This window comes from Balaenoptera musculus, chromosome 7 (assembly GCF_009873245.2).
Source record: "Balaenoptera musculus isolate JJ_BM4_2016_0621 chromosome 7, mBalMus1.pri.v3, whole genome shotgun sequence".
NCBI classification, from domain to species: Eukaryota; Metazoa; Chordata; class Mammalia; order Artiodactyla; family Balaenopteridae; genus Balaenoptera; species Balaenoptera musculus.
Window position 1 is genome coordinate 74,876,748 of NC_045791.1, and position 18,213 is coordinate 74,894,960.

General features: G+C 38.3%; 1 protein-coding gene across 2 annotated transcripts in view; it reads right to left on the bottom strand.

The window, feature by feature from the left end:
* Positions 1 to 18,213, bottom strand: part of PGAP1 (post-GPI attachment to proteins inositol deacylase 1) — a 73,986-nt gene that overhangs the window by 43,939 nt on the left and 11,834 nt on the right. For both annotated transcript variants that reach the window (XM_036858786.1, XM_036858787.1), the window contains exon 4: positions 3,355 to 3,526. In XM_036858786.1, coding sequence (XP_036714681.1) covers positions 3,355 to 3,526 — 172 coding nt within the window. The remainder of the gene's footprint in view (positions 1 to 3,354; positions 3,527 to 18,213) is intronic.

Sequence of the window (18,213 nt, forward strand, 5' to 3'; positions counted from 1 at the left end):
CACATAGTATAGAAAGAAACCCCCGAAATTCTTCCACAGATACAAGTTTACTATGCTAAGGAGTTATATCAATAGATCTTCCTAATCATGGCTGTGTCCCTGCTTATAAGGGCTTAGCAACTGTCTACTGCAGCCACTGTAGTACTGGTGACCACACAAAGTACTATTTAAGTTCTTAAAATACCATCTATCAGGACAATGACAGTCACATTAGTCTTGGGACTCTCCGCTGCGGAAAATCTGATGCTTAAGAAGTTTCTATCCATTTAGTGTAACAAGTGGTGCAGACAATTTTTCCACTTTATCTATGGAAGATGAGAAAAATTTAGTGTCAAAGATCTGAGGCCAGGGCAGGGGAGTTCTCATTTCCTATTCTGATTATCAAAACTTACTGCATTTTTTATCCTGGCATTTGATCCCATTGATGGCTTTTAACATTTTGGAACAGCAAACTCTTCTCATTAAAGATCTCAGTAGTATTCACCTAGATTGAGACCAAGCAGACCCATTCCTAGTATCTCCAGGGCTTGGGATAAGAGTTCCAATGGGGTATACATGCCATATGTCTAAATACTTAAAAGTCAAAATTCCAGTTAACAAACTTAAATCAAATGTATTTTTCTCTGCCTACCTTGACAAATATATCATTGAAACAACCTGGAAGGTCAGGTTCAAATTAAGAATTCTAGGACACCTCAGAGTTGGACACCAGATTATGGCAGCATAGGGAGAGCATATCTCTGGCCACAGATTGCTGTGGAGATCTGCAGCAAAGGGGGAACAGATCACTGTGCTCTCTTCTTCTTCCCAGTCACATTCCGTCCTGCATCAGAAAGACCTCCTGTGCACATCAAAATTCTGTCTGTACCTCATGCAGAGCCACCCCTTGGCCATAACTCAAGCTCAGGATTCTATATACCTGTCCTCAGGACAGATCCAAGTAAGAGGCTAAGGAAGTGGGCTTGAGGCATATGGGCAAGAAAAGTCTGAAGGACTGGCTACCTGGATCATAGTCCAGAAGTAAAGGTACAGCCTGTAAGTGGGGAGGCTGCTTGGCCTGTACACTCCACACCCCGTGGGGAATGGCAACACGAGAGCAGGGCCCTCTGAAGTACAGAGCTCAGTGCAAAGCTTCCTCTCCCCTATTTAAGGACAGTATTTCCACCAAGTAAAAATAGGGAATCTACTTCTGGAGGTCATGTGGGTCTCCTAAAAACTTAAAATCCACCCTTGAACTTTTGTTTTTTCATTCTAATTATGGCTTAACGCAATAAAAAATAAATACAGAATAAATGGCATAGAAGCTTGCTAATTACTGGAGAGGCTCCCTGACCCTAAGAAGCACTTTCAGCCTAAGCCATTTAGAGACAGACCATCGGTATCCTTCAGAAACAGTAAACCTGACTCTCTTGACAGTTCTTTCCTCAAAGAGATTTTTAAAATGCATTTTGAGTAATTGTAATTTAACCTGCATGGCTCATCTACATACACCACATAAAATGCAGTAAGAGAAAGAATTCTCAACTGTGATGGCAAGTATTATGACTTGTCTATACCTTTAATTTTTTCCTAAACCTATTATAAATAATAATTTATAATTATTAGAATCAGTAAAGCATATTTAACCAACTTCAATAATAAAACTAAAAATTTTTATTAGAAGAGTTCTACAGGCAAAGTTTTAAATGTAATAAGGAAAAAAATCAAACTTCTCTTTAAGTGCTACTGCACCAGATATTCCAGCAAGTAAGCTTACTCCTTGGCAATGTTATGTTAAGATGGGTGCTTTGGAAAACTACTTTGGTTTGGAGTCACTAGGGTATATGACTCACTTATCTATAAACAAAATTTTCACCACAATTAAGATAATGCATATTTTTATAGGGTAAGAAGTTGTGTAAATTTACTGATTAGGAAAAATAATTATTTCTTTCTAAAGATTTTCTTCTACACATACAACATTCCAAAAAGCAGTGAAGATAATACTTGACTTTCTTTAATAAAAAGTTGAGATAGTAGGCATTTAATTCTTATTCTGTGACATTATCACTATTTAATTAGATGACAACAATCATAAACTCCTATTGTTCACTCAAAATTCCCTGCAACATTACAGTATTATCCATAATTTTATTTCCTCTGTTATCATAATGTAACTCAATTCAGAGGCAGCATACGTAAATGTTAAAAGCACAGGCCCAGAAACAAGCTTGCTGGAGTCAAATACCAGTGTGGGAAGCATGCAGTCTTAGCCGGAGGTAACTCCTGGAGGAGACAGTATGTCTCTCACAAAAAGCAAAGCCCTTACCTTGGAATACACTCTTTTTCCCAGGCCTGAGGAATGTAAAAGAGATTAGCAAAGCTATCTCAAGCCAGGAGACCTCAGGGAATTGAGAGTCCTGGTTGTTCCCTATGGCTGGGGGCTGTGTGTGAGCCTGGTTAAGGGAAGATAATGTTCAAGGATAGTTGTTGTAAACTTGTTGACGTCTGTGGTAGTGACTGAACTGAGACGATAAGCAATTCCATGGGATTATTGTCTAATAATAAGTTCCTCTTCTGTCTATATAAGATTCAGTAAATTCTAAATAAAGTGCCTAGCAACCATCAGTTGTCTTGGTCCTTCTGACCCCATACTCGCAGTGCTATTCAGTCCCTTACCCCTCTCCTTCGGGACCTGGAAGACCCCCTGCGGTGGCTGGACCATGGCATACCAGCTCCACTATTTTCTTGCCATGTGATTTTGGGCAAGAACTTTATCTTGGCCTCTTTTTTCTGTCCATGAACATGGCAATAACAATGGTACCTATCTCAAAGAACTGCCATAAGGATCAAATGATACAATAATCATGTAAAGTTCTCACCACAATATCCAAAATATAATAAGAGCTCTATAAAGATTAGCAATCCTACCTTACCTAATCATATAAAGTGTTAGCAGACCTATTTATTAAAAAAAACCAAGGCATTTCTACTATTTTACTTAAATATAAGGTTATTTTGAATGAAGTACCCAGAAGAGTTAACAAAAAAAAGGAAGTATAAACACACTTTAAGAGACCAAGAGTCATCCTCAAGAATAACTAAAATGAAGCTCAAGTTCCTAGGGGTTATAAGACACATGCTTTCCATGTTAAGATGCAAAAGGGAGAGAAAATTAACAGCAGTTTCAGTTACGAGCCTAAGTTGAAAGTCACAAAAAGAGATGCTCAGAATTGGAGGTGCTGATTTAAACCTAAGCTGCTTCACACATGGATAAACCTATAGTATACTCTAAAGGGAGTAGGAGCTGCAAGGATCTGTTTAATCCTAAACAACAATGGGGAGGTCAGTTAGTGTTTATGTAACAGTACTCACCTGTAATGAAACGATCTAATGGCATCACAGGAGCAACATGAGGCGTTGCTTGTGTAATAAGAAGATTGATCAGATCCTGCTTAAAATTTTTCAATGTAAGCAAAGCTCTTGCAACAAGGCCACCCATAGAATGACCAATTATTGCCACACTCGTTGGAGCAAATTCTTGACCCTATTTAAAAAATCATCAAGGCATGATTAAGGATTAATATCATAATAAATATACTAAATACTTCTCTCTACATATGAGCAATTTCATAGAAAAAAGAAAATTAAACTATTTATATAACCTCCCATAATAAGATACAGAAATACATTTTCATATATTTGTAATTAGTGTATACATATTTTGTGTTTTGCAAACATTTTTTTTTTTAAGCCCGAGGGTTTTTTTTTTTAATTAATTAATTAATTTATTATTTATTTTTGGATGTGTTGGGTCTTCGTTTCTGTGTGAGGGCTTTCTCTAGTTGTGGCAAGCGGGGACCACTCTTCATCGCGGGGCACAGGCCTCTCACTATCGCGGCCTCTCTTGTTGCGGAGCACAGGCTCCAGACGCGCAGGCTTAGTAGTTGTGGCTCATGGGCCTAGTTGCTCCGCGGCATGTGGGATCTTCCCAGACGAGGGCTCGAACCCATGTCCCCTGCATTAGCAGGCAGATTCTCAACCACTGCGCCACCAGGGAAGCCCCCTGCAAACATTTTTAACAGCTAGGCTTTGGTTTTCTGAACCAAAATCAGAACACTTGGTCTAGCAAATCATGTTTTTACCATTTGTTATATTGTATGTAAGAGGTGTAATTATATTTGGTGTATACCAGAATATTAGATTTTATGGGATATATAAAGTCAAATCATTTATTTGAAAATGGAAATAGCACAAAAAAGCCAGAACATTTACAACTGCCACAGCAATGTACTACCTCATCATATTGATATATCTTATCTCATCAAATTATTTCTCTATTGTGTGCCTGGGTTTAAAAAGAAGCCAGCATTCCACAACATTTATTCACTGACAATTACATATTTTATTTTTAAAGTAAGTTTTTCTTTTTAAAAAATCTTTTCTGTCTCCACATAGTATCCTCAGTTCTACTACCAAACTTCTCCTCATCACCCTCCACACTGATCCTTCACCTATGCCTCTTCTCCTATTACTATGAATAAATTGGGCCTTGTGCAGAAAAGAGTTAACAGAATAGGCCTGAGACTGCTCTCCTTAGAAGAGACTGCATTAAAGGTTGGCTCTGGGCTGCAGTATGGGACCATAGATTTTGGGAGGGTTCTCATCATTCCTAAATGATAAGAATAGCTCATTGTTCTAGAACTGTTTTGTAAACAACATGGTTTATGTTGAACACCTTCATCCTTCTGGTAGGGATTTTGGTACACAGAAGGCAGAGGCACAGGGTGTCTAGGTGTGACCAGCCCTCAATAAAAAACCTTGGCCACTGGGTCTCTAATGAGTTTCTCTGGTAGATGACATTTCATACATGTCACAATCGTTGCTGTAGGAATTAAACACATCCAGTGTGACTTTCCTGCAAGAGAACACTGGGAAGCTTGCACCTAGTTTCTCTGGACTTCACCCCATGTACCTTTTCTCCTCCTACATTTCCCCCCATCCTGGTTAATGATAATTCAATCCTTTTAGTTTTTCTAGTTTGGGTCATCCTTAACTCTTCTTTTTCTCTCACATTACCCCTCCATACCTGATGTGCCAGCAAATCCTGTTGCTTTTAAGATTTACACCAATCTGACCATTTCTTATCACCTCCACTGCTATCAACTTGATCCAAACCACAATTATTTGTCTGAATTACTGCAAAAGCTTCCTAACTGGTCTCTCTGCTTCTACCTTTACATCCCTTCAGTTTATGCTCAAGAGCATAACGAATGACACTGTTAAAACCTAAAACAGAACATGTCATTCTTTTGTTCAAAAACCTCCAGTGGCTTTCCATATCATTTAAAAGGCAAAATTCTAAAAATGCCTACAAGGCTCTATAATCTGCCTCCCCCCACCCCGCCCCAAACTCTCCTTCTACTAACTCACTGTCTGTTCCAGCCATACCAGATTCCTTGTTTTTCCTCAAATACAGTTCACATGTGTTTGCCTCAGATATTTGTTTGCTCTGCCTAGAGTACTTTCCCCAGATATCTAAACGGGCTACTCCCTCATGTCCTTAATTTGTATTAAACTGTCTGGAGGTCTTCACTGGGTAACCTTATTTATAATTGCAGTCTTCTACCCTCAACTCCTTATCTCCTTTTCCTGTTTTATTTTTCTTCCTGGCATTTATCACCATATAAGATAGTATGTATTTTTCTTATTTATGATGTTTACTGTCTGCCTCTCCCTGTTAGAACATAAGGTTCATGAGGGCTTGGACTTCTGTTTTATTCATTCCTATATTTGCATGCAGACTCATATGATGAATGAATGTGCTTTTCTCTACCTAAAATGTCCTCTCACTTTCCCACACCCAAATCGTATCCATTCAACAAGATTCAATTGTCTCTAACTCCTACTGTACTTGCTTATAATAGAAATATTACTCTCTAAAAGCCTCAATTTAAAGAAAGTTTATTTGTTTTATTATAAATTTAGTATGTATTTGTTAGACAAAACATGACTACAAAAAATAGAGAAGGAAAACAAACTACCTAGTATATAACATTAAAGACACGATTGTTTATTGTGAAAGTCATTTATGGAAATAATTCCCATTTTGTAATCACATCTTATTTATCTTGTCCAATAAGTATCAGATACATAAAAAGTCCTGTTTCATCCTATGGCTCATTTCATTCTATAATAAGTGTAAATTTAAGCTAAAAAATACTTGCTGTTGAAGTAATTTTAAAATGCTGGCTTATGCAAAGAATCATGACGCCTAAATTTCATTTTCAAGATACACAGGAATACAAATGCCTGGATTACTGTAGCTTTACAGTTAAGTCTTGAATCAGGCAGTGCACGTCCTCCAACTTTGTTCTTTTTCAAGGCTGGTCTTTCTGATTCTTTCCACATAGGCGCACCAGTTTTTTAAAAAAACAACCGCTGGTATTTGATTTGTATTGCATTAAATCTACTGGTCTGTTTGGGGAGAATTTACATCTTAATCTTGAATCTTCTAATCCATAAAGTTGGTCTGTTAATTTATTTTGGATTTCTTTAATTTCTATCAGCAAGGTTTGCAGTTTTCAGTGAACAGATCTTGCACATCTTTCATTAAATTTATCCATAAGAATTTATTCTGAATACTACTGTAAATGCATTTCAAAATTTCACCTTCCATTTGTTCACTGACTTTTGAATATTGACCATTTACCTGTGACTTTGCTAAATTCACTTATGAATTCTAAAAATTTTCTGTAAATTCCTTTAAATGTTTCTGTATACTTATGTCATCTGTGATTACAGATAGTTTTAATTCTTCCTTTTTAATCTTTATTAATTTTATTTCTCTTTCTGGCCGTATTGCACTAGCTATGACTTCTGTACAATGTTGAATAGGGATGGTGGGAGGAGACAGAAGCTGAAAAATGAAGAAAGGAAAAAACCGTCTGTATACAACATTCAAGACATTTGATTATTTATTGTGAATAACATTTATGGAAATCTCATTTTATGATCACATCGTACTTATCTTATCCAGCAAAATCGATACATAAATGGTCCTTAACTAAATACAGCTTGTTTCCTCCCATAATACTATGCATATGCATGATACTTGTAATCCCTCAGCTTGAGGAAGTTCGCTTCCATTCCTACTGTGCTGAGTTTTATTTTTTTTTTCCTTAAATTATGAATGGGTGCTGAATGTAGTCAAATGAGTTTTCTTCATCTATTTAGATGATCCTATGATGAATTACATTGATTGATACCTGAATATAAACCAACTTTGCATTCTTGGGATAAATCCTACTTCGTCATAATGTATTATACTTTAAAATACTGCTGGATTTGATAGCCTAATTTTTTTAACTTTTGTTTTGGGGGGGGTTTATTTTATTTATTTATTTATTTATTTATTTATTTATTTTATTTATTTATGGCTGTGTTGGGTCTTCGTTTCTGTGCGAGGGCTTTCTCTAGTTGTGGCAAGAGGGGGCCACTCTTCATCGCGGTGCGCGGGCCTCTGACTATCGCGGCCTCTTGTTGCGGAGCGCAGGCTCAGTAATTGTGGCTCACGGGCCTAGTTGCTCCGCGGTATGTGGGATCTTCCCAGCCCAGGGCTCGAACCCGTGTCCCCTGCATTGGCAGGCAGATTCTCAACCACTGCGCCACCAGGGAAGCCCCTTGATAGCCTAATTTTTTGTTTAGAATTCAAAAAAAATTTTTTTGGCCACACTGTGCAGCACACGGGATCTTAGTTCCCCAACCAGGGAGTGAACCCGCGCCCCCTGCATTGGAAGGCAGAGTCTTAACCACTTCCCCACCAGGGAAGTCCCTTTTTCCTGTTGTGGTTTTTTTTGGTTTAGAATTTTATATCTATGTTTATGAGGGATATGAGGTCTTTATTTTCTTTTCAAACAACTGTCACTCATTGTCTGATTTTGATAGTCAGGGTTTGCTGGTTTCTTAAATGAAGTGTTGTTGTCTTCTTATTTTCTGAGTTTGTGTAAGATGGGTATTATTTCCTCTTTAAATGTTTGAAAGAATTCGCCACTGAAGTCATTTAGCTCTAGGTTTTTCTTGGCAGTAAGATTTTTAATTACAAATTCAAAAAAATTCTAAACAGATATAGAGCTAGTCAGACAGTGTTTCTTCTTGTAACTCTTTTGTAATTTAAGTTTCAAGGGATTTGTGCATTTCATCTGAGTTGTCAAATTTATTGGCATAAAGTCTTTCATAAAGTTCCTTTAATAGCTTCTTAGTATCTGTAGGCTCTGTAGAGATGTTCCCTCTTTTAGTCTTGATATTGTTAATTTGTGTCCCCTCCTTTCTTTTCTTAATCAGTCTATCTATGGGTTTATCAATTTTACACATCTTTTCAAAGAATCAGCCATTGGTATCAATTTTTCTCCACTGTTTGACTGTTTTCTATTTAGCTGATTTCCATTCTCATCTTTATTGTTACCTTATTTCTACTTATTTTGAGTTTACTTTGTTCTTCTTTCTCTAGCTTCTTAAGTTGGAAGGTTAGATGATTGCTTTTAAAACTTGTTCTTTTCTAATAAAAGCATTTATTTATTTATTTATTTATTTATTTATTTTTATAGTTGCCTAATTTTATTTTATTATTTTTTTAACATCTTTATTGGAGTATAATTGCTTTACAATGGTGTGTTAGTTTCTGCTTTATAACAAAGTGAATCAGTTATACATATACATATGTTCCCACATCTCTTCCCTCTTGCATCTCCCTCCCTCCAACCCTCCCTATCCCACCCTTCTAGGTGGTCACAAAGCAGAGAGCTGATCTCCCTGTGCTATGCAGTTGCTTCCCACTAGCTATCTATTTTACGTTTGGTAGTGTATATATGTCCATGCCACTCTCTCACTTTGTCACAGCTTACCCTTCCCCCTCCCCATATCCTCAAGTCCATTCTCTAGTAGGTCTGTGTCTTTATTCCTGTCTTGTCCCTAGGTTCTTCATGACTTTTTTTTTCCCCCTTAGATTCCTTATACATGTGTTAGCATACTGTATTTGTTTTTCTCTTTCTGACTTACTTCACTCTGTATGACAGACTCTAACTCCATCCACCTCACTACAAATAACTCCATTTCGTTGCTTTTTATGGCTGAGTAATATTCCATTGTATATATGTGCCACATCTTCCTTATCCATTCATCCGATGATGGACACTTAGGTTGCTTCCATGTCCTGGCTATTGTAAATAGAACTGCAATGAACATTTTGGTACATGACTCTCTTTGGATTATGGTTTTCTCAGGGTATATGCCCAGTAGTGGGATTGCTGGGTTGTATGGTAGTTCTATTTTTAGTTTTTTAAGGAACCTCCATACTGTTCTCCATAGTGGCTGTATCAATTTACATTCCCACTAACAGTGCAAGAGTGTTCCCTTTTCTCCACACCCTCTCCAGCATTTAGTGTTTCTAGATTTTTTGATGATGGCCATTCAGACCGGTGTGAGAAGATATCTCATTGTAGTTTTGATTTGCATTTCTCTAATGATTAATGATGTTGAGCATTCTTTCATGTGTTTGTTGGCAATCTGTATATCTTCTTTGGAGAAATGTCTATTTAGGTCTTCTGCCCATTTTTGGATTGGGTTGTTGGTTTTTTTGTTATTCAGCTGCATGAGCTGCTTGTAAATTTTGGAGATTAATCCTTTGTCAGTTGCTTCATTTGCAAATCTTTTCTCCCATTCTGAGGGTGTCTTTTGGTCTTGTTTATGGTTTCCTTTGCTATGCAAAAGCTTTTAAGTTTCATTAGGTTCCATTTGTTTATTTTTGTTTTTATTTCCATTTCTCTAGGAGCTGGGTCAAAAAGGATCTTGCTGTGATTTATGTCATACAGTGTTCTGCCTATGTTTTCCTCTAAGAGTTTCATAGTGTCTGGCCTTACATTTAGGTCTTTAATCCATTTTGACTTTATTTTTGTGTACGGTGTTAGGGAGTGTTCTAATTTCATACTTTTACATGTACCTGTCCAGTTTTCCCAGCACCACTTATTGAAGGGACTGTCTTTTCTCCACTGTATATGCTTGCCTCCTTTATCAAAGATAAGGTGACCATATGTGCGTGGGTTTATCTCTGAGCTTTCTATCCTGTTCCATTGATCTATATTTCTGTTTTTGTGCCAGTACCATACTGTCTTGATTACTGTAGCTTTGTAGTATAGTCTGAAGTCAGGAGGCCTGATTCCTCCAGCTCCATTTTTCGTTCTCAAGATTGCTTTGGCTATTCAGGGTCTTTTGTGTTTCCATACAAATTGTGAAATTTTTTGTTCTAGTTCTGTGAAAAATGCCAGTGGTAGTTTGATAGGGATCGCATTGAATCTGTAGATTGCTTTGGGTAGCAAAGTCATTTTCACAATGTTGATTCTTCCAATCCAAGAACATGGTATATCTCTCCATCTATTTGTATCATCTTTAATTTCTTTCATCAGTGTCTTATAGTTTTCTGCATACAGGTCTTTTGCCTCCTTAGGTAGGTTTATTCCTAGATATTTTATTCTTTTTGTTGCAGTGGTAAATGGGAGTGTTTTCTTAATTTCACTTTCAGATTTTTCATCATTAGTGTATAGGAATGCAAGAGATTTCTGTGCATTAATTTTATATCCTGCTACTTACCAAATTCATTGATTAGCTCTAGTAGTTTTCTGGTAGCATCTTTAGGATTCTCTATGTATAGTATCACGTCATCTGCAAACAGTGACAGTTTTACTTCTTCTTTTCCGATTTGGATTCCTTTTATTTCTTTTTCTTCTCTGATTGCTATGGCTAAAACTTCCGAAACTATGTTGAATAATAGTGGTGAGAGTGGGCAACCTTGTCTTGTTCCTGATCTTAGTGGAAATGGTTTCAGTTTTTCACCATTGAGGATGATGTTGGCTGTGGGTTTGTCATATATGGCCTTTATTATGTTGAGGAAAGTTCCCTCTATGCCTATTTTCTGCAGGGCTTTTATCATAAATGGGTGTTGAATTTGGTCGAAAGTTTTCTCTGCATCTATTGAGATGATCATATGGTTTTTATTCTTCAATTTGTTAATATGGTATATCACATTGATTGATTTGCATATATTGAAGAATCCTTGCATTCCTGGGATAAACCCCACTTGATCATGGTGTATGATCCTTTTAATGTGCTGTTGGATTCTGTTTGCTAGTATTTTGTTGAGGATTTTTGCATCTATGTTCATCAGTGATATTGGCCTGTAGTTTTCTTTCTTTGTGACATCTTTGTCTTGTTTTGGTATCAGAGTGATGGTGGCCTCGTAGAATGAGTTTGAGAGTGTTCCTCCCTCTGCTATATTTTGCAAGAGTTTGAGAAGGATAGGTGTTAGCTCTTCTCTAAATGTTTGATAGAATTCGCCTGTGAAGCCATCTGATCCTGGGCTTTCGTTTGTTGGAAGATTTTTAATCACAGTTTCAATTTTAGTGCTTCTGATTGGTTTGTTCATATTTTCTATTTCTTCCTGGTTCAGTCTCGGCAGGTTGTGCATTTCTAAGAATTTGTCCATTTCTTCCAGGTTGTCCATTTTATTGGCATAGAGTTGCTTGTAGTAATCTCTCATGATCCTTTGTATTTCTGCAGTGTCAGTTGTTACTTCTCCTTTTTCATTTCTAATTCTATTGACTTGAGTCTTCTTCTTTTTTTTCTTGATGAGTCTGGCTAATGGTTTATCAATTTTGTTTATCTTCTCAAAGAACCAGCTTTTAGTTTTATTGATCTTTGCTATCGTTTCCTTCATTTCTTTTTCATTTATTTCTGATCTGATCTTTCTGATTTCTTTCCTTCTGCAAACTTTGGGGTTTTTTTGTTCTTTCTCTAATTGCTTTAGGTGCAAGGTTAGGTTGTTTATTTGAGATGTTTCCTGTTTCTTAAGGTAGGATTGTATTGCTATAAACTTCCCTCTTAGAACTGCTTTTGCTGCATCCCATAGGTTTTAGGTCGTCGTGTCTCCATTGTCATTTGTTTCTAGGTATTTTTTGATTTCCCCTTTGATTTCTTCAGTGATCACTTCGTTATTAAGTAGTGTATTGTTTAGCCTCCATGTGTTTGTATTTTTCACAGATCTTTTCCTGTAATTGATATCTAGTCTCATAGCGTTGTGGTCGGAAAAGATACTTGATACGATTTCAATTTTCTTAAATTTACCAAGGCTTGATTTGTGACCCAAGATATGATCTATCCTGGAGAATGTTCCATGAGCACTTGAGAAAAACGTGTATTCTGTTGTTTTGGGGTGGAATGTCCTATAAATATCAATTAAGTTCATCTTGTTTAATGTATCATGTAAAGCTTGTTTCCTTATTTATTTTCATTTTGGATGATCTGTCCCTTGGTGAAATTGGGGTGTTAAAGTCCCCTACTATGATTGTGTTACTGTCGATTTCCTCTTTTATGGCTGTTAGTATTTGCCTTATGTATTGAGGTGCTCCTATGTTGAGTGCATAAATATTTACAATTGTTGTACCTTCCTCTTGGATCGATCCCTTGATCATTATATAGTGTCCTTCTTGGTCTCTTGTAATAGTCTTTATTTGAAAGTCTATTTTGTCTGATATGAGAATTGCTACTCCAGCTTTCTTTTGATTTCCATTTGCATGGAATATCTTTTTCCATCCCCTCACTTTCAGTCTGTATGTGTCCCTAGGTCTGAAGTGGGTCTCTTGAAGACCGCATATATATGGGTCTTGTTTTTGTATCCATTCAGTCAGTCTGTGTCTTTTGGTGGGAGCATTTAATCCATTTACATTTAAGCTAATTATCAATATTAATGTTCCTATTCCCATTTTCTTAAATGTTTTGGGTTTGTTATTGTAGGTGTTTTCCTTCTCTTGTGTTTCTTGCCTAGAGAGGTTCCTTTAGCATTTGTTGTAAAGCTGGTTTGGTGGTGCTGAACTCTCTCAGCATTTGCTTGTCTGTAAAGGTTTTAATTTCTCCATCAAATCTGAATGAGATCCTTGCTGGGTAGAGTAATCTTGGTTGTATGTTTTTCTCCTTCATCACTTTAAATATGTCCTGCCACTCCCTTCTGGCTTGCAGAGTTTCTGCTGAAAGATCAGCTGTTAACCTTATGGGGATTCCCTTGTGTATTATTTGTTTTTCCCTTGCTGCTTTTAATATGTTTTCTTTATATTTAATTTTTGATAGTTTGATTAATATGTGTCTTGGTGTGTTTCTCCTTGGATTTATCCTGTATGGGACTCTCTGTGCTTCCAGGACTTGATTAACTATTTCCTTTCCCATATTAGGGAAGTTTTCAACTATAATCTCTTCAAATATTTTCTCAGTTCCTTTCTTTTTCTCTTCTTCTTCTGGGACCCCTATAATTCGAATGTTGGTGCGTTTAATGTTGTCCCAGAGGTCTCTGAGACTGTCCTCAGTTCTTTTCATTCTTCTTTCTTTATTCTGCTCTGCAGTAGTTATTTCCACCATTTTATCTTCCAGGTCACTTATCCATTCTTCTGCCTCAGTTATTCTGCTATTGATCCCTTCTAGAGTATTTTTAATTTCATTTATTGTGTTGTTCATCGTTGCTTGTTTCCTCTTTAGTTCTTCTAGGTCCTTGTTAAATGTTTCTTGCATTTTGTCTATTTTATTTCCAAGATTTTAGATCATCTTTACTATCATTATTCTGAACTCTTTTTCAGGTAGACTGCCTATTTCCTCTTCATTTGTTAGGTCTGGTGTGTTTTTACCTTGCTCCTTCATATGCTGTGCGTTTTTCTGTCTTCTCATTTTGCTTATCTTACTGTGTTTGGGGTCTCCTTTTCGCAGGCTGCAGGTTCATAGTTCCCGTTGTTTTTGGTGTCAGTCCCCAGTGGCTAAGGTTGGTTCAGTGGGTTGTGTAGGCTTCCTGGTGGAGGGGACTAGTGCCTGTGTTCTGGTGGATGAGGCTGGATCTTGTCTTTCTGGTGGGCACGTCCACGTCTGGTGGTGTGTTTTGGGGTGTCTGTGACGTTATTATGATTTTAGGCAGCCTGTCTGCTAATGGATGGGGCTGTGTTCCTGTCTTGCTAGTTGTTTGGCATAGGGTGTCCAGCACTGTAGCTTGCTGGTTGTTGAGTGAAGCTGGGTCTTGGTGTTGACATGGAGATCTCTGGGAGATTTTCGCCGTTTGGTATTACGTGGAGCTGGGAGGTCTCTTGTGGACCAGTGTCCTGAAGTTGGCTCTCCCACCTCAGAGGCACAGCCCTGATGCCTGGCTGGAGCACCAAGAGCCTTTCATCCGCACGGCTCAGAATAAAAGGGTGAAAAAATAGATAGAAAGAAAGAGGATAAAATAAAATAAAATAAGATAGAATAAAATAAAGTTATTAAAATAAAAAAATAAAAAATAATTATGAAAAAAATTTTTTTAAAGTTAAAAAAAAAAAAAAAGGAAACGGATGGACAGAACCCTAGGACAAATGGTGAAAGCAAAGCTATACAGACAAAATCTCACACAGAAGCATACACGTACACACTCACAAAAAGAGGAAAAGGGGAAAAAATAATATATGTTGCTCCCAAAGTCCACCTCCTCAATTTGGGATGATTCGTTGTCTATTCAGGTATTCCATAGATGCAGGGTACACCAAGTTGATTGTGGAGCTTTAATCCGCTGCTTCTGAGGCTACTGGGAGAAATTTCCCTTTCTCTTCTTTGTTCACACAGCTCCCAGTGTTCAGCTTTGGATTTGGACCGGCCTCTGAGTGTAGGTCGTCTGAGGGCGTCTGTTCTTCGCTCAGACAGGATGGGGTTAAAGGAGCAGCTGCTTCGGGGGCTCTGGCTCACTCAGGCCAGGGGGAGGGAGGGGTACGTTTGCGGGGCGAGCCTGCGGCGGCAGAGACCTGTGTAACGTTGCACCAGCCTGAGGCGTGCTGTGCGTTCTCCTGGGGAAGTTGTCCCTGGATCACGGGACCCTGGCAGTGGTGGGCGGCACAGGCTCCCGGGAGGGGAGGTGTCGATAGTGACCTGTGCTTGCAGACAGGCTTCTTGGTGGCGGCAGCAGCAGCCTTAGCATCTCATGCCCATCTCTGGGGTCCACACTGATAGCCGCGGCTCGCGCCCGTCTCTGGAGCTCCTTTAAGCAGTGCTCTTAGTCCCCTCTCCTCGCGCACCAGGAAACAAAGAGGCAAGAAAGTGTCTTGCCTCTTCGGCAGCTCCAGCCTTTCCCGGACTCCCTCCCGGCTAGCTGTGGTGCACTAACCCCTTCAGGCTGTGTTCACGCCGCCAACCCCAGTCCTCTCCCTGCGATCCGACCAAAGCCCGAGCCTCAGCTCCCAGCTCACCCCCCGTCCCGGCGGGTGAGCAGACAAGCCTCTCGGGCTGGTGAGTGCTGGTTGGCACCGATCCTCTGTGCGGGAATCTCTCCGCTTTGCCCTCCACATCCCTGTTGCTGTGCTCTCCTCCGTGGCTCCGAAGCTTCTCTACTTATTTAGTTTTATAATTTTATTTATTTGGTTATTTGTTTTTGGCTGTGTTGGGTCTTCACTGCTGTGCGCAGGCTTTCTCTAGTTGTGGCAAGTGGGGGTTACTCTTCGTTACGGTGCGCGGGCTTCTCATTGCGGTGGCTTCTCTTGCTGCGGAGCACAGGCTCTAGGCATGCGGGCTCAGGAGTTGTGGCTCGTGGGCTCTAGAGCACAGGCTCAGTAGTTGTGGCACACAGGCTTAGCTTCTCCACAGCATGTGGGATCTTCCCGGACCAGGGATCGAACCCATGTCCCCTGCATTGGCATGCGGATTCTTAACGACCACGCCACTAGGGAAGTCCCTAATAGAAGCATTTAAAACTATATTTCTTCTAACTACTACTTTAATCTTACATATTCTGATGATGTGTTTTCATTTTAATTCAATTCAAAACACTTTCAAATTTTACCTGTGATTTTCCGTTTGACCTCTGGGTTATCTAGAAGTCATTTCCAAATATTTGAGGATTTTTCAGATATCTTTTTCTTGTTGATTTCTAATTTAATTCTGCTATATTCAGAAAATAAACCCTGTATGATTTCAATCCTCTGAAGTTGAGACTTATTTTACGGCTTAGCATATGGCATACCTTAGTAAATGTTCCACATGCATTTAAAGAGAACACAGTTTGTACAGTTGTTGGGTGTGTTCTATAAATGTCAACAGGTTAAGTTGGTTAACAGTGTTCAAATCTTCTATACTTTACTGATTTTCTAGTTATTTCCTCAATTACTGAGAGAGGATTGTTGAAATTGTCAACTCTAAATGTGGTTGTACCTATTTTTCCGTTTAGTTTGTTAGATTCTGCTTCATGAATTTGGAAGCTCTGTTATTAGGTGCATGCTCACTTCAGATTCTTTTGCCTTGTTGATGAGATGACTCATTATCATGAAATGTCCCTCTTTATCCCTGTAATATCATTTGTCCTAGAATCTACACTAAGATAGCCATCCCAGCTTTCATACGATCTGTTTGTATGTACAGTTTTTCCATTCTTTTACTTTTAATCTATCAGGATCTTGACATTTAAAGTGGCTTTTGCTTTCTAGTATCCAGATTAGCATATAGTTGGGTGGGTCTTGCTTTTTTATCCAGTCTGACAAGATCTTTCTTTTAACTGGAGTGTTTAATCCATCTACAATTAATGTAATTATTGATATAGTTGCACTGAACTCTATCACTTTGCCATTTGTTTTCTGTTTGTCTCATCTGTCTTTCTGTTCTTTCCTCCTTTCAGATTGAATACAGGCATACCTCATTTTATTGTGCTTCACTTTATTGTACTTCACTGATACTGCATTTTTTACAAATCAAAGGTTTGTGGCAACTCTGCACTGAGCAATCTATTGGTGCCATTTTCTAACAGTATTTGCTCACTTTGTCTCTGTGTCACATTTTTGGTAATTCTCACAATATTTCAAGCTTTTCCATTATTACTGTATTTGTTATGGTGAGCTGTGTGATCCGTGATCTCTGATGTTACTACTACAACTTGATGAAGGCTCAAATGATGGTCAGCATTTTTTAGCAATACTTTAAAATTGAGGTACGTACATTTTTTTAGACATAATGCTATTGCACACTTAACAGCCTATGGTATAGTGTAAATGTAAGTTTTATATGCATTGGGAAACCAAAAAATTCATGAGACTTGCTTTATTGTGATATCTGCTTTTTTTTTTAACATCTTTATTAGAGTATAATTGGTTTACAATGGTGTGTTAGTTTCTGCTGTATAACAAAGTGAATCAGCTATATGTTTACATATATCCCCATATCCCCTCCCTCTTGTGTCTCCCTCCCACCCTCCTTATCCCATCCCTCTAGGTGGTCACAAAGCACTGAGCTGATCTCCCTGTGCTATGTAGCTGCTTCCCACTAGCTATCTGTTTTACACTTGGTAGTGTATATATGTCAATGCTACTCTCTCACATCGTCCCAGCTTACCCTTCCCCCTCCCTGTGTCCTCAAGTCCATTCTCTACGTCTGCATCCTTATTTCTGTCCTGCTCCAAGGTTCTTCAGAACGTTTTTCTTTTTAGATTCCATATATATGTGTTAGCATATGGTATTTTTCTCTTTCTGACTTACTTCACTCTGTAGGACAGACTCTAGGTCCATCCACCTCACTACAAATAACTCAATTTCGTTTCTTTTTATGGCTGAGTAATATTTCACTGTATATATGTGCCACATCTTCTTTATCCATTCATCTGTCGATGGACACCTAGGTTGCTTCCATGTCCTGGCTATTGTAAATAGTGCTGCAATGAACATTGTGGTACATGACTCTTTTCGAATTACGGTTTTCTCAGGGTATATGCCCAGTAGTGGGATTGCTGGGTTGTATGGTAGTTCTATTCTTAGTTTTTTAAGGAACCTGCACACTGTTCTCCATCGTGGCTGTATCAATTTACATTCCCACCAACAGTGCAAGAGGGTTCCCTTTTCTCCACACCCTCTCCAGCATATACTATTTGTAGATTTTTTGATGATGGCCATTCAGACCAGTGTGAGATGATACCTCACTGTAGTTTTGATTTGCATTTCTCTAATGATTAGTGATGCTGAGATCCTTTCATGTGTTTGTTGGCAATCTGTATATCTTCTTTGGAGAAATGTCTATTTAGATCTTCTGCCCATTTTTGGATTGGGATGTTTGTTTGTTTGATATTGAGCTGCATGAGCTGCTTGTATATTTTGGAGATTAATCCTTTGTCAGTTGCTTCATTTACAAATATCTTCTCCCATTCTGAGG